At 51.1% G+C, this 22,834-nt stretch overlaps 2 protein-coding genes across 3 annotated transcripts; both read left to right on the top strand.

Annotated features, from left to right (window-relative positions):
- The first annotated feature begins 32 nt into the window (after window positions 1–32).
- On the top strand, window positions 33–22,469 carry HSF4 (heat shock transcription factor 4). 2 transcript variants are annotated; one of them, XM_023495038.2, is made up of 13 exons: window positions 33–298; window positions 14,979–15,087; window positions 15,742–15,869; window positions 16,387–16,511; window positions 17,406–17,481; window positions 18,016–18,080; window positions 18,621–18,720; window positions 18,978–19,102; window positions 19,205–19,432; window positions 20,498–20,600; window positions 20,811–20,876; window positions 21,217–21,292; window positions 21,823–22,469. In XM_023495038.2, the coding sequence occupies exons 2-13, from the start codon at window positions 15,057–15,059 to the stop codon at window positions 21,999–22,001; spliced, it is 1,302 nt and encodes a 433-aa protein (XP_023350806.1). In that variant the 5' UTR covers window positions 33–298; window positions 14,979–15,056; the 3' UTR covers window positions 22,002–22,469. The 2 variants fall into 2 exon arrangements, with proteins under 2 accessions (XP_023350806.1, XP_031806165.1); XM_031950305.1 differs by lacking the exon at window positions 33–298 and adding an exon at window positions 10,206–11,921.
- Window positions 2,043–9,020, top strand: FBXL8 (F-box and leucine rich repeat protein 8). Its single transcript, XM_031949237.1, is given in 5 exon segments — window positions 2,043–2,136; window positions 3,675–3,892; window positions 7,036–7,365; window positions 7,367–8,028; window positions 8,932–9,020. Coding segments are annotated over 4 exon segments (1,233 nt in total). The 5' UTR covers window positions 2,043–2,136; window positions 3,675–3,740.
- Window positions 22,470–22,834: the final 365 nt, after the last annotated feature.

Raw genomic sequence — 22,834 nt, 5'->3', positions numbered from 1 at the left:
GAAGGAGGAGGGGAGGGGCAGAGCTGGCTCCCGCCCCGGGATCCCCAGACCTCGGGGACCCGGAATGCCTCGGGCGAGCGGCCGGGGCAGTTCAGAAGCATAGTGCCCGGAGTTCCGTAGTGATTGGATCTACGGGCTCACGGGCCTGGGTCCTCCCTCGGGCCCAGCCCGATCCAAGCACGGGCCAGCCTAGGCTTTAGTGAGTCAGCCATCCCTGAGTCAGTCTAGCCGGCCCTGGAAATTCAGAGATCTCTGTAACCCTTTCAGTCCGAGATCCGAGGTCCGCACTCCGGGGCAGGTAAGAAACATCCAGATCGGGGTTAGCTGCGGAGGGAAACTCTATAGCGAGGGCTGAGGGACACTCACGGGGGTCTGAGGAAGGACGGGGCACGTGCAGAACTGAAAGGAGCCCGGGGCTTGGAATCGGAAGGTATCGGTTTGTCTCGACTTGTGCCACTGGGGTAGTCACTTTCCCTCTCAGTCTTTTTCTTCTTCTGCAAACGAAGCTGGCACGCAGATTACGCTTTAAGGTTTAAAAATGGACTTTACGCAGTATCTCATTTGATCACAACAGCTTTGTGAAACAGGCGCTACTATTATTCCCATTTTACCGATGAGGAAACTAAGGCCGAGAGGGATTAAGTGACTTGCTCAAAATCACACTGCACGGACGTATTGGAGGCAGGATTTGAACTCGGATTTTTCACTCAACCATTATTCACGATCACCTGGCTCTGACTAGTTAATAGGGTCGTCGTGAGGAAAAGTGAACAATTGCGGCTTGTTGTCTGTCTGCTCTATCCCTGCTTGCGGGGGTGGAGGAAGAAGAAGGGGATCCCCCAGGATGGGGATTTATGTTCGATCTGCCTTTGGGGACTGGTGTCCCTGGGTTATGTGGGCTAGGTCTCCTGCTGATGACTCAGGCGGGACCCTCCCTCGAACGCCCCCAAGCCTCACACTTGGGACTTGCAAAAGCCGTGGGGATGGTAAGAGTAGGGCCGGGTAGAGAAAGCGCGAGACCCGGTACCAGGCGGAGCAGTCTCCATTTCCCTAGCGCTTTAAGTGACAGAGCGGTTGACAAATGTATCTTCTAGCGATGGGACCTGCCCACAGACACCCACTTAGTGGCAGAGCCACGATTTGGAACCGGGTGCTCTGGCACTGAATCCAAGGTTTCCACTATCGCGAACTCTCAGTGCCTGGGAGTGGAAGGAGGAGGGGGACGCCCCGGGTCCAGCTGCCACCTCCGCCCCCGAGCTCAGCCGCGCCCAGTGTGACGGTCTGTCCCGGGAAACTTTTTAGCCTCCTCTACTCCAGAGCTGTCATACTGGGAGCTCTAAGGCGAAGGAGGACCTGGCTCTCCCCAGAAACGGAAACAACAGAACATCCTGCTCTCCCCAAAGAGGGGATCTCCAGGGTTGGTGACCTCAGGGTCAGAGGGGAACACTTGCGAAGCCCAGAGAGGGCTACAGACCCCTGGCTGAAGACCCCGGCGCCCACAGCGGACGGACCGGCCTCCATCCCGCAGCTTCCCCGGGACTCGGCCCCGCCCAGTCTGGATTGGCTACTGTCCCCCTGCTGATTTGAATGAGCCATTCAGATCTCCACTCGGGCTCTAGAACCCTACCCATTTAACTCCTTCACTGCCGCGAGGTGGGTGGTCTGAGTGGAAAAGAAGCGCTAGGCTCCCAGAGGGCAGCCAGACTTCAGTTGTCGGCAGGCAGGTCAAAGTCTGGGGGCAGCCCCAAGAGTGAGCCCCTGCTTCCTTGGATTCTACGGGCGCTCCGGGAGCTACCGAGTCGGCGTTGGGGCGACGAAGGAGGCGGAGAAAGGATCCCCGAAGCCCCACCCCGAATTAGGGCCCTAGGCTCCTGAACCCCGCCGAGCCCAACAGGGAGCCCCGAAATGATCTGCGCTCTAGCGGGGGCCGCCCCCCTCCGAGTTGCGGGCAAAAGAGAATCGAGGGAAAGCCCACGGAGCTGAAGGAAAAGCGGGAAGGTCCCGGCCTCGGGTTCGGTCCGGGCTCCGGGTCCGGTTAGTAAGTGACGGACCCGCCCAAAGGGCGGCGACTCTCAGGCCCGGGGGTGGCTGAGCCCTGGATTCCGAGGCCGAGACACAGTCTATTCGGGGCCAGAAGTGAGAAAGTTGATGGGGACCTTTATAATCATCGCGTATCTGGGAAGGAGACGGGGAGGGCGGGAGGGAAGAATTAAGTCTAATCCACCAGCCTTTATTTAGCATCCTGTGTGTGTTAGGCGCTGGGCTAAATTCTGGGGATCGAAGAAAGCGGGGGGGGTGTGTGTGGGAGAAAGGGGGGGAGACACGTCCCTGCAGTCAAAGAGCGCACACTGACAGACTCCATACAACAACCGTGTACCTAGCAGCTATGTGCAGGGTGAGTGGGAGGTCTTTTCAGTGGGAAAGCACCAGCATCATAAGGGGAGTGGAGAAAGGCTTCTTGCAGGACCTTAGAAGGTGACAGGTCCTCCCTGAGCTATGGGTTGGACCGGCTGAGCACTGTCCTAATGACAGGCAGTATGGATGGAATGGAAGACGAGACAAGGGAGGTATTAGAGTTTATTCTAAATGGAGAGAGAGAGAGAGAGAGAGAGAGAGAGAGGAGAGAGACGAAATAGTCATTGAACACAATTTGGCAAAGTGTGGATGGCAAAGCTCTAAAACAGTTTCTAAAAGAATGTGCGAACCATCAATACACATGTATTAAACACCTACTATGTGCAAGGCACTGTGCTAAACACTGGGGATAAAAGGAAGTTTACAATCTAATGCAGGAGACTAAAAACGAGCCTATTCAAAGAATAGGTTGTGTACCGGATAAATGGGGGAGAGAGGAGAGAATCACTAGAATTAAGAGGAACTGAAAAAGGCTTCCTGTAGATAGTGGATTTAAAGGAAGGCAGGAGGCAGAGCATTCCAGATATGGGAGACTGCAAGTGACACTGATTTCCTAGCTATTCCTTGAACCAGACATACCATTGTGATAGTATGTCTGGTTCAAGGAATAGCAAGAATCAGAAAATGGTGTGTCTGGTTCAAGAAATAGATAGGAAATCAGTGTCACAGATTATGTGGAAGTAGAAGAGGGATGTGAGAAGGCTGGTGAGGGTTGCTGAGGATCCAATCCTTTAACAGTCTGGGGAAACCTATGGATTCTTTAGAATGTTTTAAAATGCATAAAATAAAATACCTAGAGTTATAAAGAAAACCAATCATATTGAAATAGGTTTAAAATTTTTTTAAATCAAATTAATGGACCTTTGGCTAAGAACTCCTGGTTTCCCTTCCAACTCCCTTAATTTTTTAACATGTTTACTGGATGAATATAATCTTAAAACAAATGAGAGACTGACCATATTAATACCAAGATGGGTAAGCATATGGAATACATTGCCCTGTGAGAAGGCATATGCTGAAAATTAGAGAAATGCACAATGAGGTTTTAAGGAAAGTTAGCAGTGGGGATACGCGCAGCTCCCTAAGAATACTGAACTGAACTCAGATCTGTCCTCAGGCATCCAGATAGATGTTCTCATAGGAACTCCCACCCTGTAGCAGTTTCCCCGGCCACAAAAGGTACTGAGTAAGAGCAGGGGGAAGAATTCATTGAGGGGGTGGATCTTTCCCTTTGAATCATTCCCAGTCTCTATTCTCAGACCAGCTCCAATCCCACTGCAGAAGGACTGAAGGACAGGGACCTTTGGAACTCAACCACCTTCCCAATGGCCGAACTGTGGCAATACCTCCCTGAAGAATTATTGTCATTGATCTTCAGATACTTGCCCCTTCGTGACCGATATGCAGTTTCTCAAGTCTGCCAGGCTTGGGCCACTGCTGTCAACTCAAGCTCTGTGTGGTACATCACAGATATCAGGTGAGGAAGCCTTAGGGACCCCTTCCTGTCTACCCCACAGTAGGAATCACTTCCTTTCAAGAGTTCTGTCACCGAGGTGACAGACACAATATAAGCGTACTGAATCTGAGATCTGGAAGAATTAAGTGCAATTCTAACTTTGGATCCTTACTGTGTGGCTCTGGGTAAGTCATGTAACCTTATTTTAGCTTCATTTTCCTCATCTCTAAAAGGGTATTATAATAATACCTTATAGGTATAAGAATTAAATGAGATATTTGTAAAATACTTTGCAAACTCTAAAGAGAGTTATAGAAATGCTATTGTTATAATTTATTATTATTATTATTATTAAACTTAAATGAGGTCCCAAGGCAACTATGGGGCAAGTTTCAAACTGTTAGCAAAGGACCAGCTCTGGGACATTAGTTTTGGGTATTATCAACAGAATTAGAATAACTGACTCCAAATGAGTGACTGAGTGTCATTAATGATTACATGTTGGGAGAAAGTGGCCAAGCCAAGCTTATCAGTTCCAACCATTTCCAGTGTTCTTGGTTAATGACTCATGCTTAGGTGGCTGCCAGCTTCCACCCTTACCCCTGAGGAAGTAGGTCCCTTCCCTAGGGTCCACTGAAAAGTTTTACAATATTGCAAACATTCAGCTAATTGTAATGATCCAGGGATTGCCCTGAAGCCCAGCTTCAAGTCTGCTCAGACACCTCCACCTCCCTCATCTCATGTTCAATCTCCAGATAGGAGGGAGAGGGCCTGCAGGGAGGTGTCCTGATTCAGTTACATGGAGGACGGAAAGCACTGGGCCTCAAACCTCACATTCTTGAAGGCTATGCCAGCACACTAGGAGCATACTGTAGCAGGTCCAACCAACCTACAAGGGCTTCTACAGTGGCTTTGGTTGTCTAAGACCTAACCTAGCTAATTCATTTGACTTCATTTCAGTGGGTAGTTATTAAATGCTTATGTGTCAGGTCTTGGAAAGAAAAGAAAGGAAGAAAGAGAGAAAGGAAAAGGCAAGAAAAGAAGGGAGAAAGGAAGGAAAGAAGGAGGGAAGGAAAAATAAGAAAGGGAAAGAAGAAGGAAGGAAAGGAGGAAAGAAAAAAGAAAATAGGAAAGGGAGGAAGGAAGGAAGGAAAGGATAGAAGGAAGGAAAAAAAGAAGGAAGAAAGAAAGGTTTCTACCCTTTATGTTTGCATTCTGTTGAAATAGAGCTGAATATGAAAGGGCTCAGAGCCAATTGGATAAGAAGTTAATTGTATTTAATAGAGTTTAAAATTTTATTCTGAACTTAATAAATGCCTAATTGAGTGGGCATTTTTGTATACATAATAAATCAGGAAAAGGAGATAGTGCAGATCTTTATATATATAGTTTGATTTTCTTTTAAGTATATAAGATCAAACTAGCTTTTGAATCCGTCCTACTTCTTTGGCCTTCTTTCTGGTCTTCCTTCTGTTTTCTTCTCTCCATAAAAAAAAAAAAAAAAAAAAAAAAAAAAGCTGCCTCAAGACTCTTTCCTTTCTTTCTTCTTTCCTTCCTTCCTTCCTTCCTTCCTTCTTCCTTCTATCTCACCCTTAACTTCCCACCCCATCCCCAACAACAACAACCAAAAAAACCAGAACAAAACAAAGTGAAGCCCTGGTAACTGATACTTGTACTCAAGCAAAACACATTCCCTCATTGGTCATGTGGGGAAATGTATGCCTTATTTTGCACCCTGAGTCAATCACCTTTCTGCCAAGGGATGAATAGCATGCTTCCTAATTACTCCTCTAGAGTTAGGATTGGTCTTTGAATTAATTAAAGTTCTCAAGACTTTTAATCATTTTTTCCTGTAATTTAGCAAGCATTTATTAAGTGTTAAATAGGGATACAAAAAAAAAAAAAAAGACAAAAATAGTCTCTGCCTTCACAGAATTCTTATTTAAAGGCAGAGGCAATATGTAAATAATTATAGAGTAAATGGCAAACATTCTGAGAGGGAAAAGTCTGGAGGACCAAGAAAAATAGGTTTTGAGCTGAGTGGAGAAGGAAGCCAGGGAATCTCTGAGGAAGAGGCAAGGAGGCAGAGTACTTAACCAATGCAAAGGCAATCCAAGAAAAAGGAAGATTAGAGTGTTCTGTGTGAGGGACTGGAAACACACCAGTATGGCTTCATCATAAAGAATGGGAGGGATGGAGGTGGGGATGGGGGTAAAGAGCAATGTGTGAAAAGGCTGCAAAGATAGGGAGGCACCAGCTTATGAACAGCCTTAAATGTCAAGTTTATTATTATTAAAAGTTTATATTTGATCCTGAGGAAACCACTGGAACTAATGGGAGTTAAGAAGGTTGTCATAATCAGACCTACATCTTAGGGAAATCTCTTGGTAGCTTCATGGAGGATGAATTGGAATAGAGAGATATTTAGCATGAGGAGATCAATGTGAAAGTTAGTGTCATAGTTCAGGTAAGAGGTGACAATGGGCAGAAACAGTGAGTGACAGCTAGGTATATTTGAGAGTTTGTAAAGTTAGAAAGCACAAGAGTTGGCAACAAATCGGATATATGAAGTGAATTGGGGAGTTCTGGGGAGGATTGACCCCTGAGTGATGACTTTATTTATTTATTTAAATCTTTATTCATTCGTTCGTTTCTTTGCTTTTGCCAGTACCTACTCTTGAAAGTCTGTACTGAGGTTATTCTCTGCATGAGGATACTAGGGAGTACCTACAGTAATAATGCAAGGCGTTTTTGAAGTAATAACTATTTCTTTTTACAATAAAAGAGATGTTTTACTTTTTCATAATTTATTTAACCCAGAGCTATGTCCCAGGAGCAAATCCCTGCTAGTTTGTCATGTCATGTGAGACTTAGGACATGGAATGTCAGACTTGGAAGGGTTAGTCCAGATAAGGCTAGGCCATCTAGTTGGTTCAGGGAAGGAAGCTTGGGTTTTCTCGCTGCAGTTTAGAGGCGGGATATCCCAGTGTGATGAGCTGGTTTCCTCAGCCATTGCCTTGAGCTAGCCCCTTGCCGAGACCCTGAAACAGCTGAGACGGGCAGGATGGAAATCTAGAGCTGGGAGCATTGAGGAACAGCTCTGAATTCTTCTTTTGCCTCGGGCAGCCCTGTTGATAATGTTTCCCTCTGTTTTGTCCTGAAAGCTGCGAACTGGAGGTAGACGCGGCGGCCTTGAATCGTCTGGCCCCCTGCCTGGGTCAGATCCGCCACCTGGGGCTGGAGTTTGACCCATCCAAGAAGGGGAGCCGCCGGGCGGCCTCGGAGCTGCTGGCCGCGTTGGCCCGGCAGGGCCCCGGCCTGCAGGGGCTGCGCATCGCTTGCAGAGGCGAGAACCCGCTCTTCTATTCCGGACGGGACATCCTGAGCGGACTGCTCCAAGTGTGCGTGGCGGGGCCGGGCCTGTGCGCGCTCAGACAGCTGGATCTCCGAAGCATGCCGTTCACTCTGGACGACGGGCTGGTGCTGCAGGTGGCCGGCCTGCCCCGGACTCCGGGCCTTTCCTCCAACCGGGCGGTGTCAGCGGCGGGACGTGGCCCCTCCTGGCTGCCTGCCCTCACCCGGGCGCCGGTTTCCGACCGTGGCCCAGGTTTGCCCCCGCCAAGGGCGCCGCCCGCCCTTCCAGCACCTGGCGGTCTTCTGCGCGCGGCCCGACAACTACGCCGAGGGCATACCCGACGACGCGTGGGCTGCCACCCGCAGGCGGCACCCGGGGCTCGCGGTGGACCTGGAGCTGGACCACACGGTGCCCGACGAGCGGGTCACGCTCCTCCTGCAGCCCGCCATCCCCGTGACCACGCTGAGGCTCAACACGTTCGGCGACGTGGCCGAGGCCGTGCGCCTGGCCGGCCAGCACTACGCCGCCAGCCTGACCGCCCTGGTCGTGCGCGCCACGGCCTCGGCCGCCCTGAACTCGGCGCTGGAGGAGCTGGCGCGGGGCTGCGGCCTCCTGCGCGAGGTGCACTGCTACTGCGTGGTGGCCCGCCCGGGAGGTTCCCCGCCACGCCCTCCTCCGCCCGCCGGTTTCTCCCGGGAGCCGATCCCTGGGCCCAAGATGTCCGGTGGCAGCTTTAAGCCGGCCCGGGGAAAGGAGGGCCTGGAAACCCTCCCCCGCCTCCGGCCCTGCCCGGGATTTGAAGGTTTGGGGTTGGAGGGGAAAAGGGAGGCTCCAAAATCCCCACTGGCTGAGATGGCATCCCTCCCTAGTGCCGATCTTGCCCAGGAAACCAGACAGTGGTGGAGGAGGTCAAACCCAACCCGCCCTTATTTCTGTAGCCCCAAAGGAAGTCCCCCTTGCCGGCCTTTTCCCCTCTAAAAGGAGTTTGATTTAATTAATCCCGAAAGTCCCCTCCAGTTCCAGACTCCAAGATTCTGGCCGGCGGGATAGTACCTTTCCAGGATTTTAGGGACCTTAGCTGTGAGAACGAGAGGAATAATATATCTGTGCCTGAGTGCTTACATACGGGCTTAGAACCCCAGAAAAGCACATGGGGGAGAGGAGGAAGGAGGAAACCACAAGTCCGCTCCCTCATTTTATGGATGAGGTTCGGGAGGAAGATGCAGGGTGCCCGTGGCCACCCCAATTGATGCCAGAGAAACGGAGCCACTGAGGTGGACACCATTCTCCCCGAGCAATATGATTTTCTATCACCGAAGCCCTGGAATCTCTGAGTCTCTCTGTTTCTCAACAGAAATGAATGTGCCACTTAAGCCAAACAGATCTGTTAAAAATCTTGTATCCCATTCCATCCAGGGCCATCTTCAGTCACTCTGATCTCTATCTGGCCACTGGACCCAGATGGCTCTGAAGGGGAAAGTGAGGCAGGTGACCTTGTCCAGCCCCCCTCACTTAAATCCAATTCACTTGCATGTCATCTCATCATCCCCCTGATGTCATGGGCCTCTCAGGACAAACAGTTCAGGAGGTCTTCCTTTCTACTGGGTCCCAATAGGCAAGGAGGTGGAGGGATAAGAGCACTGGAACGAATTATAGCAACACAATCCCTCCCTTCAAATCCATGTGCCTTTCTTCTGTGACCCAGATGTGGTGAACGTGCAAGTGCACAACCTCACGCCCACACACGTGCAGACACAAGGCACAAGCATCTTCAGAGGAAAAGCACTAGCTTAGGAGTCTGGAGGACTAGTTTAAACCACTCTGGCCAAGTCACTTTCCTCCCAGGCCTCTCATAAAATAAGAATGTTGATCTAGAAGAATCTTTTCAGCAGTTACATTAATCAATGTCTCTGTATCTGGGCCCCTTTAGAGTTCAATATTCAGAGGAGTGAAAGAGCAAAACTGGGACCAGAGGAAATATAGGAAGGTACCAGGGTGCAGTGAATGGGGAGGTGCCTTTGCCTTTAAAAAAATATTTCATACATGTCCATATTTTTCAGATCAAAAAATTCTCCTTTCCATGGTCTATAGGTATTTTGATGAGATCACATATGAAAGACTATAACCCTGATGGACAATCTCACACACACACACACACACAGGAATTTCCAAGCCTCTATAGTCTTGAGTAGTCTGAGAGTGATCCAGATCAGAGGGCTTGGGAAACATTGGGCAGGGGAACCCTCTGTGTGAACATGGTCAAAGGAAGAACATCCCAGCTGCTGGAGGCTGGCGTGCATTAGCAGCACAGAGTAGTAGCCAAAGCCCTGGACTTGAAGCCTGAGAATTCTTGGTCCAGTCCTGTCATGAGTTAGCTAGATAAGCTTGGGCAAGTCCCTGCATCTCTCTTAAGACTCAGTTTGCCCCATTCAGTAAAATGCTTGCACTACCCACCTCACGGGACTGTTTTGAAGACAATGCATTGGTAATTCATAAATTATTATGGGAAAGGGAGCTTTAGGGAAAACTTGTGGTTTGTTGGATGGTTTGGGGGGGGGTGAGGGGAGAGGGGTAAGTGCTTTATTTTAAAATGTGGACCAAAAGCATAGATGAGGAAAGGATATAAGTAAACATCCGTCCCAAACCTGAATGGGCAAAGGATCTTACTTGGTGTTCAAGAGAGGGAAAGGTGGACAGGCCTTTGGATAAAATCTCTTGAGGGAAAGGGGTAAGAGAGAGGATGAGATTCCCTCAAGAAGAAACTGCTCTATTGACATTTTCTCCAGGGGGAGAGAGCAGCAGTTTTCTTCCCCCTCCCCCTCCATCTGCCTGTCTCTATCTTTCTTTCTCTCCCTGTCTCTTTCTCTCTTTTTCTCTCTGTCTCCTTGTCTCTTTTTCTCTGTCTCTCATGTCTCTATTTGTCTGTCTCTCTCTCTCTCTCTCTTTCTCTCTCTCTCTCTCTCTCTCTCTCTCTCTCTCTCTCTCTCTCTCACACACACACACACACACACACACACACACACACACCTGGTTTCCTTTCATTGCTTATAACCTTCCTCCATGAGAGAAGTCAAAGTAGAGCCCTTACTATTCAATGACTCCTTCCATCAGATGTACGGGTTCCTGCTTTTCTCCCTTTTTTCTCTGTTCATCTACCCCACCTAGAATGTAGGGAAGAAAAGCTAGGGAATAATATCCTCCGGTAGAAAACAACTGTCCCCTTTGAAAATAGAAGGGTACAGACCTTCAGGGAATTCCAGTTGCTATGGATCAGTCAGTCATCCCAACAGCTTCTGAATTGTATGGGGTAAGGGCCGGGGATGCCTTCTGTTAACAGCAGTCAGGGCCCATATCCTGAGAAGCTTGGATAATGAAGTAGTACTCCCCACCCCCATCCCCCCATTTTCCCCATTCTGAAGGGAAGGGTTCAATACTTGCAGCATTGCACCTCTTTTCTCCAGGGCCCCAGAGTTGTGAGTCCTACATATGCTTCATCCTTGCCGCTAACATGACCAACAGGTTCTCAACTGGTAAAAATGAGGGGCTCAGACCTGAGGATGTCTAAAGTTCCTACTGTTTACAAGCCCATCTCCTATCCTTTAGAGCTACAACCATAGGGGATCAGCCCTGGAGTCAGGAGAACCTGAGTTCAAATTCAGCCTCTGATACTTAACATTTTCTAGCTGTGTGACCCTGGGCTACTCAGGGCCCCAGTTTGCCAAAAACAAAACAGAATTGCTACCATACAGCTGGTGTCAGAAGAGCAAGAGACTTTGGGGCTCTGTGTTTTCTAGCTATGGTGCCTTTTGACAAGTCACTTTACCAGCTTAGTAAAATAAAGGACTTGGACTAGACTAAGAGTTCCTAATTTTGGTTATTAAAAAAATACTGGCTCTTTCTGGATAATCGATTTCCTTTACAATTCTGTGTATTTAAATTTATTTTAAAACCTTGATTTCCTTTACAATTCTAAGCATTTGATTTTATTTCTCTAAAAGCTTGTTTCTGATTGCCAAAGGAGTAAAGGACACGAATTATCTCCATTTTACTGAAAAGGAAACTGAGGCACGGAGAACTCGTGGGACTAGCCCGAGGTCATGTGACCAGTCAGTGGCAGAGCTCCAACTGGAATCTCGGGCCCTCTGCTCCCCGTTCCGCTGCCCTTACTTTTGGCTCTGGTCCTTTTCTCCTTCCTTGCACACTCACTCGCGCTGGCGCGCTCCCTGGGCTCGCCTTCCCCCACGCCTTCTCTCTGCCCACCCTCCGGCCGGAGCCTCTGACCCCGTGTCCTGCACGTCTGTCCGTCCTCAGGCCGCGCCGGGCCCTGAGCGCGCCCCGCCACCCGCCCGGCTGTCCAGGCCGGGGCAGGGAGCACGTGGCCCCCCGCCTGATCCGGTCTCGGGGCAGGGGCGGGGGCGGGGGCTCCGGGAGGCCGCTCGCGGTGCGCAGCCCTTCGCTGTCCCCGGGCCATTGTCCCCGGGGCGGGGCCGGCCCGAGCCACGCCGCCCCGAAGTGCTGAGCTGGGAAGAGCGCTGGGTGCTGATGCAGAGGGCTGTCCCCCAAAGCGTGGAGGAGGCCGCCGGGGGCCCCGCCGTGGCCATGGACGGCTACCCCAGCCCTGTGCCCGCCTTCCTAACCAAACTCTGGACGCTGGTGGGGGACCCCGAGACGAACCATCTCATCTGCTGGAGCCCCGTGAGTGACACCCCGCCCCTCCGGGAATGTGTCCCAGGGTGTGTATCACCCTCTCGCCTTGCCACTGTCACTGTGACCTCCCCCGCACCCCCTGGCAAGCCAGCCCAGCCGAGAGCTACCGAATTCACTCGCCGGGATCTCGTAGTGACCCTCCCGGGCGCCCCACAAGTGAGAGCATCCTACTGTCAAAAGATTTGGCCAGTTTTAGTGCCGGACGAGACCCTGCGCTATTCACCCCATACAAACTCTACATGTTAGAGGAGAGAAGGAAAACGTAGGGAACCCCGGGAAAATCGCCCCGTCCGAGCCTCTCCCCGCAGTTCTGACCCCTCCCCCGCCATCAGTGACAGCCTTCTCGCCACATCCCTGTGACAGGGCTTGGGGCCCCAGGATGGCTGGGTCAGATTCCAGCTGTCCTCAGGCCATTTTTTTCCCCAGCTTAGGGGGAGAGGGCAGGGGCAGTGAGAAGCAGAAGCAGAAATGGGGAGAATCCTTAAAGATCGGAGCAGCGGGATTTAGAAGTGGAAGAGACTTTAAAGATCTTTAATCCAACCCTTTTACAAATGAGGAAACCGAGGACTCTGAGAAAGTGACTTGTACAAGGTCATAGAGACAACAAAGCCTCAGCTGGGTTTCAGATTCGCAGCTTTGTTTTCTGTCTGCATGTCCTCGGGTCAGGGATATTCTGAGAGCTCTGAAAAGGAAAGAACTACCCCTTCTATCAGGGGAGGGGAAAGGCAGACTAGGGGACCGTTGTGTTAGGATACTCTGTCGGGGATTGTATCTGCCAGAGTTGAAGGGGTGCTTAGAGATCACCAGTCCTAGCCCGAGGCCCCGAGAAGGAAAATGGCTTCCCAAGGTAATCTAGCTGCTTAGTGCCAGATCCAATTGTCGGGACTCTTGATCCAGTGCTCTTGCCTAGAGCTCGGGATCCGGAGATACCTGAGTTCAAATCCTGCCTCAGATACTTGTTGTGGAACTTGTGCAAGTCACCACCTCCTTGCCTCAGTTTCCTCATCTGTAAAATAGGGATAATAATAGTACCTACTTCAGGATTGTTGTGAGAATTAAATGAGAAAATCGGAAACCACTTAGCACAGTGCCTGGCACATAGTAAGTGCTATATCGATGTTACTTATTAGTATATTTTTCTTTTTGTTATTATTACTGTAACTTGTTCTTACTCGTGTGTCTCAATTCATAGAGGTTTGAGTTTATGTTTGTGCATGCTAGATGGTGAATAAAATAGAGCACTGAGCTTGGATTCTGAAAGAGCTGAGTTCAAACCTAGCCAGAGACACTAACCTTGTGACCACGAATTTTCTGCCTGCCTCAGTTTCCTAATATGTAAACTGTAGATAAGAATAGCACTTACCTCCCAGGGTGGTTGTGAGGGTCAAATGAGATAATATTTGTAAAATGCACTTACCACAAGCTACAATGTCACAGACATTGTAGGAACAAGTGATTATTCCCATCATCTCCAAATTTCCCAGCACCTTTATTAAATCTTGTTCATGATCATCTGCTAACATCTACCTTCTTGAAAGACAATGTGATGCAATGGGGAATGAACCGGACTGAGACCCAGTTTGGTTCTGGGGATAATGGTCCATCTGCTTTTCATTGAATTTGAACTTAGGGAAGTCAAGTAATCTCATGATAGAAGGGACCTCATAAGTCATCTGGTCCAGGGGTTCTTCACCTTGTTGGCATTCTGAACCCTTTGGTGGCAGCCTAGCGACCCCTTCTCAGAATGTATTTAAATGCATAAAAAATAGAGACAACTACAAAAGAAACTAGTTACATGAAATGCAGTAACAAAAAAAAATCTATTCAAAAGAACAAATTCACAGATGCTAGGTTAAGAACTGATTTCCTCCAACTTGCTAATTTTACAGAGAAGGAAATAGAGCTTCCCAGAGCCATGGAGAATGGGTTTCCCAATGGCATGTTTCCTGACTCAGGACTAAATGGCAAAGTAGGAATTTGAACTCCAAACCCTGGTTGTTTTCCTCTGTAGCAAGCTAGAGAGAGAGAGAGAGAGAGAGAGAGAGAGAGAGAGAGAGAGAGAGAGAGAAGGAAGGAGGAGGAAGAGACAATTTTAAGGACATCATTCATCTTTACATAGACTAAATATCCCCTTACATCCCTCTTTCCCCTCCTCACCCAGTCCCTTATATAACAAAATTCATAGGTACCAAAGATTTACTTTAATCCCAGTTTACTCATCAGAAAATAGGGTAAAGGAATACCTACCTTACCATTCTCTAAGTAGTGCGAAGATCAGTCAATAAGTTATAGACACGTGTGTATGTGCATGTGCATATATACACATGTGTATACATAGGTATATGTATATAACTATCTCTCTTTCTCTACAAATGTCAGCTATATTGTGGATCTCTGTTCCCCCACTGAGCCATTTCAGAGACATTCTGATAGAACAGAAGGATGATTGGGTGAGGTCTAGAAGACCTCATTTAGCATCCCACCTCAAACCCCATCAGCTGTGTCACACACCCACTCTGAGCCTCAGTGTATTCATCCATAAATCTGAGGTGATAAAAAGTAGGGTTGTCCTAAGGATCAAATGAGATGATACACCCCACCCAAAGCATTTCACAAGGGTTAAAATGCTGCATTAACATAATTCTCTCCCAGTTCCAAGCCTTTGCCTCGGTATTCCCTCAATGTTTAAAATGCTCCTCTTCCTCATCTCTGCCTGTTGGAATCTTTAACTCCCTGAAAGAATCTCCCTAACTCTGCAGTTTTAACGTTCTCCCCTTATTCAGAATGAGTTTACATATATATGTATTTGTATGTATGCAGAACATACATACATAATTTTATCTTGTTTCACCAAAATAAATAGGACACTATGAAGACACTGTTTCATTCTCTCTTGATGCTCTCAGTACCTAGTATAAGCATATAATAGATGTATAATAAATGCTTATTATTGTTCTATTTGTGTGTCTGTGTATCTTGTTCTATGTCTATCTGTGGGTTTTGGGGGGTCTCTCTATGTTCGTCTGTTTTGGGGGTGTTTTACAGAATGGAACCAGCTTCCACGTCCGCGATCAGGGCCGCTTTGCCAAGGAAGTTCTGCCCAAATACTTTAAACACAACAACATGGCCAGTTTTGTGAGGCAGCTTAACATGTGTAAGTGTCTTTTGCCAACACACTATAGCCTAAGAGGGAGGAGGGTGAAGGGAGGAGAGGAGAGGACACTGGACTGATGGGAGAGGGAAGAGGAGCATTCTCTTCCCACCTGGGAGAACGGGAGTCCTGCTCTACTCTTCAAGCCCAGGTGCCACAGCCTTATTAAATATGGGGGAAGGAAGCCCTGGGGCCAGGCTGCTGAATGCTGGGTCAGGAGACCTGGCTTGGATCCCACCGGGTCTCCTATGACACTGGGCAGAGGCCCTCTGACTGTGAAATGGGGGACAATAGGAATGAGGATGGGGGAGAGATCTGTAGCTGACCTTCAGCCAGCCCTTGGAGGGCTATTTACGAAGATCATTATCATCTGTGTTTTGATTCTCACAAGGTGCTGGCGAGGAAGTCCAGGGGGTTACTGTCACCCCCATTTTCTAGATGAATTTAGAGAGGTTTTTGTTCATGTTTATAGTCAGAGGCAGAATTCCAGACCTAGATTTCTTAGGCCTCCAAGGTCAGGCACTACCTTTGCCTGGTGGGGCCAGAAGATACTCCCAGCCTCCAGAGGCTGTTGTGAGGAGTGTGCTGGGGCAGTACCGGAGGGATGGGGGCCTCCAGTGGGCATCCCCGTGAGCCTCCTCGCTGACTGGTTCGCAGACGGCTTCAGGAAGGTGGTGAGCATTGAGCAGGGAGGCTTGGTGAAGCCCGACCGGGATGACACCGAGTTCCAGCACCTCTGCTTCCTCCGAGGGCATGAACACTTGCTGGAACACATTAAGAGGAAGGTGGGCAGCTCCCGGCTCATTCCACCCCAGCCCAGCCCTAGTCTCATCTCCCAAGCCAGCCCTCTCAACCATCTCAGTATAGTCTGACCCAGTTCCAACCCCAACCCCAGCTCAGCCCCATCCCCAACCCCAGCCCCAGCTCAGCCCCAATCCCAGACCCAGTTCTAGCTCCAACCCCATCCCCAACCCCAGCCCCAGCTCAGCCCCAATCCCAGACCCAGTTCCAGCTCCAACCCCATCCCCAACCCCAGCCCCAGCTCAGCCCCAGTTCCAATTCCGATCCCAACCCCAACCCAGCCCTAGTCTCATCTCCCAAGCCAGCCCTCTCAACCATCTCAGTACAGTCTGACCCAGTTCCAACCCCAGCCCCAGCCCCAGCTCAGCCCCAGCCCCAGCCCCAGCTCAGTCCCTGGGGTACCACACCCCTTCCTCCCCAGAAGAGGGGAAGGCAGGGCAGCAAAGACGAGGGCTCGGCTGGGTCAGAGTTGGGTCAGCCCTGCTCTGGACACCACTGCAGGTATCAGTGCTGAGGAGTGAGGAGAGCCGGCTGCGCCAGGAGGACCTGAGCAGGCTGCTCTGCGAGGTTCAGCTGCTTCGGGGACAGCAGGACAGTGCTGAGGGCCAGCTCCAAGACCTCAGGCAGTGAGCAGGCAGGGGTCTGACAGGTCTGGCTGTTGGGATGAGGTTTCTCCTTGCTATCTTAGGGGGGCATCGGGTCTGTAGAGCCCCCAAACCTTCCTAACAACCTCTCCCTCCTCCCACCCTGAGAAGCCTCAAGAGAGCTCCCTCTGCCCAATATTCCCAATTAATGGTGTTCTCTGCTGGTCTCCTTGCTAAGAAGACCCTGAAATAGAAGGCAGTCTCCCAGGTGGAAGGGTTCCCAGGATGTAATATGTTAAAGATGCTAGGGCCCCAAGATGATAGAATGTTGGAACAGAAAACTCTCTTAGAGATCCAGAACTAGAACACGAGTTCCTGGACTCCTGGTCTAATGCTCTTTACACTTTACTATACTTCTCTGAGTCCTGTTGCTCCCTCCATCCCACTACAGAAAACTGATTACAGTCAGCTTCCGGGGGAAGTGCAGGAGGTCAGTAGAAAGGACTTGGAAGCATCACATTTTAAAGCTCTCTTGCCTCCAAGTCAGGTCTAGACCCAGGGTCTCTGGTAATCCAGAGAATTTTCTTGTTTGGGAATCTAGAGCCTCCCCAGTCCCTGGCTTCCAGCCCTGGACTGTTGGTTTTTTCCCTTTCTCTATTTAAGTGGAGGGCACTGTCCAGCAGCATATCAGACCCCAGCCTCAGGAGCCAGGGAAAGCCCCTCCCCTTCTCTTCAGGGTGACCTTGCATCTCCTTCTGAAAGCACCTTTCTCTATGCTTGGGAACTAAGGGGATGGGCATGGAGGTGGCCTGTCGGACAGACTTCTCCCCTAACCCCCCTACTCTTCTCTAAACAGTGAAATATGTTTTTGTATAGATGTTGGGGGGGTCAATTCCACCTTTTTTCTCTCCCCCCTCCTTTTATTTCTGTCTCCAGGCAGAATGAGGTCCTGTGGCGGGAGGTAGTGAGCCTCCGGCAGCAGCACCATCAGCAACACAGAGTTATCAACAAGGTAAGGCTCTCTCTTCCCAGACCTTTCTTCCATCAACTCGCCTTGTGTGGGGCTCCACCCAAGCCCCTTCTATGCCTCCCTCTGCTGGGAAATAAACTATGGGATCATGACCAACTGGGATGGGATCACAACTTCTCAAATCTCTTCTCCCTTCCCTCATTTCCCCTTCACTCCTGACCAAGCCAAGGGATGAGTCCTTGACTGCAGAGAGTAGGGGAAAAGGAAGATGGAGCATTTAACTGTTGGGGTGGGATGCAGTAGTTTTCAGGTAAGGGGCAATCTTAGGTTGTGTCCATCTCTGAAAATTCACTGCTTCCGAAACTGGGAGAAAGGGATGAAAGGAAAAGCTTCAGGTCACCTGGGGGAGGCCTCTAGAAGGAAGAGGAACTGTCCAGACTGTTTTTAGTGGTTGCTGTTCTAGACAGGAGTGGGGTATCTAGGGTCCTGCCCTTGAGGCAGGCTCTTCATGAAAAGATTGGGTTCTTCCTTCTCTGATCGTTAACCTCTCTCCATTAACCTTTTTATCCTGGTCAGTTGATCCAATGTCTCTTTGGCCCACTCCAGGCTGGGCCCAGCGGTGGGGCCACCAAAAGAAAACTGTGAGTGGGGAGTTGGAGAGATTGGGACAGATCTGTATTCCTCTGCCTACAGCCAACCTCCCTTAGTTCATTCCCATAGTCCCAGCTCCTTTCCCTTTCCCTACCTGGAGTGAACTCTCCCAAACCCACTGAACCAGGAGTTCAGGTCACAGAGCAGAGCATGTGGGGTCTCCCCATCCCATGGTCCCCTGGGCTCATTCCCTTCTCCCTCCCATGTGATCGGGATGCCATGGTGACAGAAACAGAGCTCAGGGTGACCAGAGGGCTGATTCAGCACCAATGCTATTATTGGCAGGGGGTAACGGGAAGGGGTGGGGGTGGTTAGACTGGGTGGGAGGGGGTGCCGCATCAGAGTCACTCTGTGGGTTCCCAGAGCACCATGGAAGTCTGGCATTGTCTGTAGACTCCTCGATTCAGTAGTGTCCTGGTGCAGTGAACTCAAAGCTCCTGATCCTTTCCCTGTGAAGAGAGCTGAAAGAGAGGATGGGTGTGGGAAGAAGGGAGAAATTGTGATCCTGAGCTCTCCCCTTTCCCCCTAAGGCCCCTGATGCTGGATGAAGGGATGGCTACACACACTGGAGTCAAAGTCAGCAGGCCCTTGCCCAAGCTTCCCTTACAGGATTCCTACTTTATCCAGTCAGTAAGTGTCTGTTCAGTCCCTACCTACTGGTGAATAATTTACGCAGGGAATAACCTTCCCTTTTTCACAAGAGGAAAGAAAGGAGGGCAGGGGCTATCTCATCGGACTGAAGACTCCCCAAAAGAGCCCAGGATGCTCTAGGAGCCAGGTTGTTTCCCCCATCAGATCTGGGTTATTCTGGGAGAAGAGAAATTGTCCCCTTCCCCGGTCTTCCCCTGGCTCAGTCAGGGAAACTGGGCCTGGTACTGTGTTTACAGCCTTCCACAGAGCCATCCTCCTGCCAAAACAGCCCCAGGGGACTGAAGGGACCCATCATTTCTGATATCTCTGAAGCCTCCCCCTCCCCCGAAGGCATCATGTCACCTTCCTCAGGCACTGGGAGGTAAGAGGGGAATCCAGAGGAAGCCAGAAACAGGGGGTTCTGGGATTGCCTCGGTGGCTGGGAGAAGTACAGGGCTCCAGTGGAAGCTCTTCTCTGGTGCAGGGAGAAGGGCCTGGTACTGCTCAAGGAAGAGCCAGCCAGCCCCGGGGGGAAAGGCACAGCTGGTCCAGGCGTTGGCCCAAACGACTATGACTTCTACATGACAGCCCCACCCGTGCTCCCTGTGGCTGTGGTGCAGTCCATCCTGGAAGGCAAGGGGAACTGCAGCCCCGAGGGGCACAAGAGTGCCCAGCAGCCAGAGAGAAGGGGCCCGAGGGGGCCCCCAGACAGGTGAGAGGAAGCCCACTCCCTGGGTCCAGCTCCAAGCAACCTAGGTCCCCATACAGGTGAGGTCAGCATGAAGTGGTCCAAACCCATACTAGCTGAGCCTTCTGGTGGCTGACAAATAAATGAGGAGCTTTAACCTTGCAGGCTTCCACAGCAAGAGACTATCCATCCCATCTCTTAGGCTATAAAGTGACTCCAATATACTAGACTTCGGTGAGGAAACACGTCTTCTGCTCCCTTCCCCTCTGCTCCCATCCCCAACCTTCCCGCTCTCTGTAGCTTCCACTAATATCAGGAGAGGATCTCAATACCACTTTCTAAGAATGGATCCATTTATCCTCAAACCCTCTCTCATGGAGGATTTACATTTAAGCTTTCTCTTTATGGAATAACAGTGATTGTGGAATCAAAGCCCCTGGCTGTAAGTATTGCAGATAAGCTCTGGTCTCCTTAGTTTATTTAGTAGGGGGAAATGCAGTATATACAGTGTGTGCATGTATGCATTCCTTCATTCAATGAACCTCAATTAAGCACCTACTGTATGCAGTAGGAAGTAGCATCAGAGTTTCTGAGTGAACTCTTGAAGAGAAAAACTTGAGGAAGATGGGGGGGGGGGGAAGGGAAGAAGGGAGAAGGAAGAAACAGCTATGCAAATAGGACAGTGATTAAAAAATTCTCCCCTTGCTCACCTACCCCCAGGCTGCCCTTCTTTTGACAGCTAGCACTTGGAGGAAAGAGACAGGAGTGGGAGTCGAGTAAACCCTGTTTGAGTATGACCTTAGGGAATCCACTACTCTTTGGGCTTCAATTTCTTCTCTACAATGAAGGGACTGAACTAGATAGATTTCCAAGACCCTTCTGGGTTCTAAATAATCTTTAGGACCCTCCTACCTGCAGGGATGTTCATTTTGACCCGATCAAAATGGAGTGTATGGGGGTAGGGGACAATGAGATTTGTTCCTCTTCTGCCATGGAAAACTTTCCTAAGGGAGCAGAGTGTAGAGAGGGGGAGGCAGGGAATGTGGCTGATAGGTTTCTGTGCTGAGCCAGTGTCTTTGGATCCCACAGAGAATTGGGGGAGCCCCTAGATGTTGCAGACCTGAGTCTAGAGAGTTTACAGCTGTTGCTTCGGGGCCAGCCTGCCAGCTTAGAGCCCGAAGCGGGGCTGGAGGTGAGTGTCCACCCCCATCCACTGCACAGACGATGCTACAGATTTCTTGGTCTTCCCTTCCCTTTCTTCAGGGGGTGGTGGAAGCCAGCTCTATTGACTTTGGGGGGGCATCTCTTTTTCTCTCTGGGTCTCAGTTTCCCTTGCAAAATTGAGAGGTTGGTCTAGCTAATTTGACAAACCTGCTAAAACTCTAAATTCTGTAATCCTTAGGTGTTCAACCCGGGTCTCCCAGGGAGCGAGTGGAGTCTGCTAGATATGGATGTGGGGCTGTCCCTGGTAAGGGGGGAAGGGGAAGGAGTCGGGTAGGGTGTCATTGGGAAAAAGCTAAAGGCGGGTCTTTGCCCTGCGCCCAAATCAGCGCACTTCCCCGCCCCAAACTTCCCCTTCTTTTGGATCCTGCACAAGCCCCCTTCCACTCCTCCTCAGGTCAGCCCATCCAAGGGCACAAGTCCTAAATCAAGGTCATTCACATTGAACCCCCCTCCCCCTCATAGAGTCTCGATGTGTCCCCCTTTTTCTCAACTCCAATTTCCTACTAGTTTTCCTAAAGGGGCTCAATGCTTTCTGACCCACCCTCGCCCCCTCCTCTCTCTGTGCTCGGAATTTTCACTTCCAGATGCAGCAACTCCCCAAAGATATGGAGAAGAGTGAAACTGAGCTGTTATCCAAAGAGATGAATCCCCCGGGGTCAGGTAGCTATTGTGCAGTGAGATCGAGTCCCGGGGAGTGTTTGGGCTGGGCGTGGGAAGCTGGGCTAACTCCGTGGGCTCACTCCGCATCAGCCCCCACCCCCACTCTTCTGGAGGAAACACCTAGGTGGAATTTGAGGAGGGGAAGGCGGACCTGCATTTTGGCGGTGGGACCGGGAATGCGGAGGTCTGAGCTTGGGCCTCACTGCCCCCTCCCAACACACACACGCACACACGCACGCACGCACCCCTGAGGGGATTAGGGTTAGAAGATTTAGCAAAAATGGGGAGCGGCAGAATCTGGCCTGAGAAAAAAGGGAAAGGGGAGGGAACGCGTAGGCGTTCTAGAGAACAAGGGGTGGGGGAGACCTGGATAAACAAACCGGGGTGGGGACACCCCGCCGCGAGAAGGAATGTTTCCATTTTTGTGTTTGAATCTGGGGGCAGAGGGCCCTCCCAGTGAGGAGCAGGTTCCCTGTCCTCGGTGGCTACAGAAGGCCCCAATTCTCTCCCCCACTCTGTTGCCCTTTCAGGAAAGGAGCCGGCAGCCTCCAGAAGCCCCCGGACGTTCCCGATGGAAGCCCCCTCCGGTTTCGGAGCTCCGGCCCTCGGGGTCCCCGGTGCCTTGGCCCTTTATGACCCTTCCCAGACCCTGGCCCAGAATGGGACTCGAACCCCCTACCTGAGCCCGGGGGCTAGCCCCGACCCATGAAGGGAGAGTTCGGGAGGGTAGGGCCAATGGGGCGGGCCAGAGTGATTCGAAGCCCTCCCCATTCTGGGCCGCCAGGTTCGGGTTCCCGTCCCGCTCCCCCTTTCCCCATCCCCGTCCCCGCATTCCCACCCCTGGAGTTGCAAGGCTCCGGGCTCGGGTGAGAGAACACGCCAGGCAGTGAATTGGGTGGATCGCGCCCCAGAGTGCGCTGAGCGCCCCTGGCTGGAGACAGAGCCTTCCCCGAAGCCCAGGGTTCCGCCCAGCCGCCGGCCGGCTCGGCGGGGCCGGAGGGCGGGGCCCGGCCCGGATTTCATTGGTTCTGGGGGCCCGCCTCCACTCCGGCCCCTCCACGTGTCCCCCTTCCCCAGCTCCCCGACCGCTCCCCGGCCCTTCCCTGCACTTTGGTCCCCGGTTCCCGAGCATCTCCCGAGTGCGGGTTACAAATAAAAAAGCTGCAGTTTCTTTCCAGCGCTCGCACCCTCTGCCTCCGGGACTCCCTGTGGCCGCGCCGCCGGCGGCCGGGATTTCCCTGCTCGGCGCCCTCAGTCCCACCCGCCCTCACGGAGCCCCACCGGGCTCAGACACAAAAATGGGCCCGTGACCTCATCCATTTGGAAGGTCCCTCTAAAGATGTGGATCTCTTCCCATCCACGCCTGCCCGTCCTGTGCGCCTCGTTCTGTGCCGCCGTTGCAAAACCGGGAGGCAGGTAGTGAGTCACGGCATCCCTGAGTGCCCGCTTCGCCAACAGCTCGGAGAATGTGGGGGTCACTGCCTCCCCCCCCCCCCCAGACCTTCAGAGACTCGGAATTAGCAAGTCCTGAGACTAGTGTGA

Source organism: Sarcophilus harrisii, chromosome 2 (genome assembly GCF_902635505.1).
Source record: "Sarcophilus harrisii chromosome 2, mSarHar1.11, whole genome shotgun sequence".
Lineage (NCBI taxonomy): Eukaryota > Metazoa > Chordata > Mammalia > Dasyuromorphia > Dasyuridae > Sarcophilus > Sarcophilus harrisii.
This window is presented reverse-complemented; position numbering and strand designations above follow the sequence as displayed.

Coding starts and splice junctions, on each gene's coding strand:
- HSF4 (XM_031950305.1), top strand. CDS start 11,769: ATGCAGAGGGCTGTCCCCCAAAGCGTGGAGGAGGCCGCCGGGGGCCCC. Junction 16,512..17,405: donor CAGCTCCAAGACCTCAGGCA/GTGAGCAGGCAG, acceptor TTCTGTCTCCAG/GCAGAATGAGGTCCTGTGGC. Junction 17,482..18,015: donor AACACAGAGTTATCAACAAG/GTAAGGCTCTCT, acceptor TATCCTGGTCAG/TTGATCCAATGTCTCTTTGG.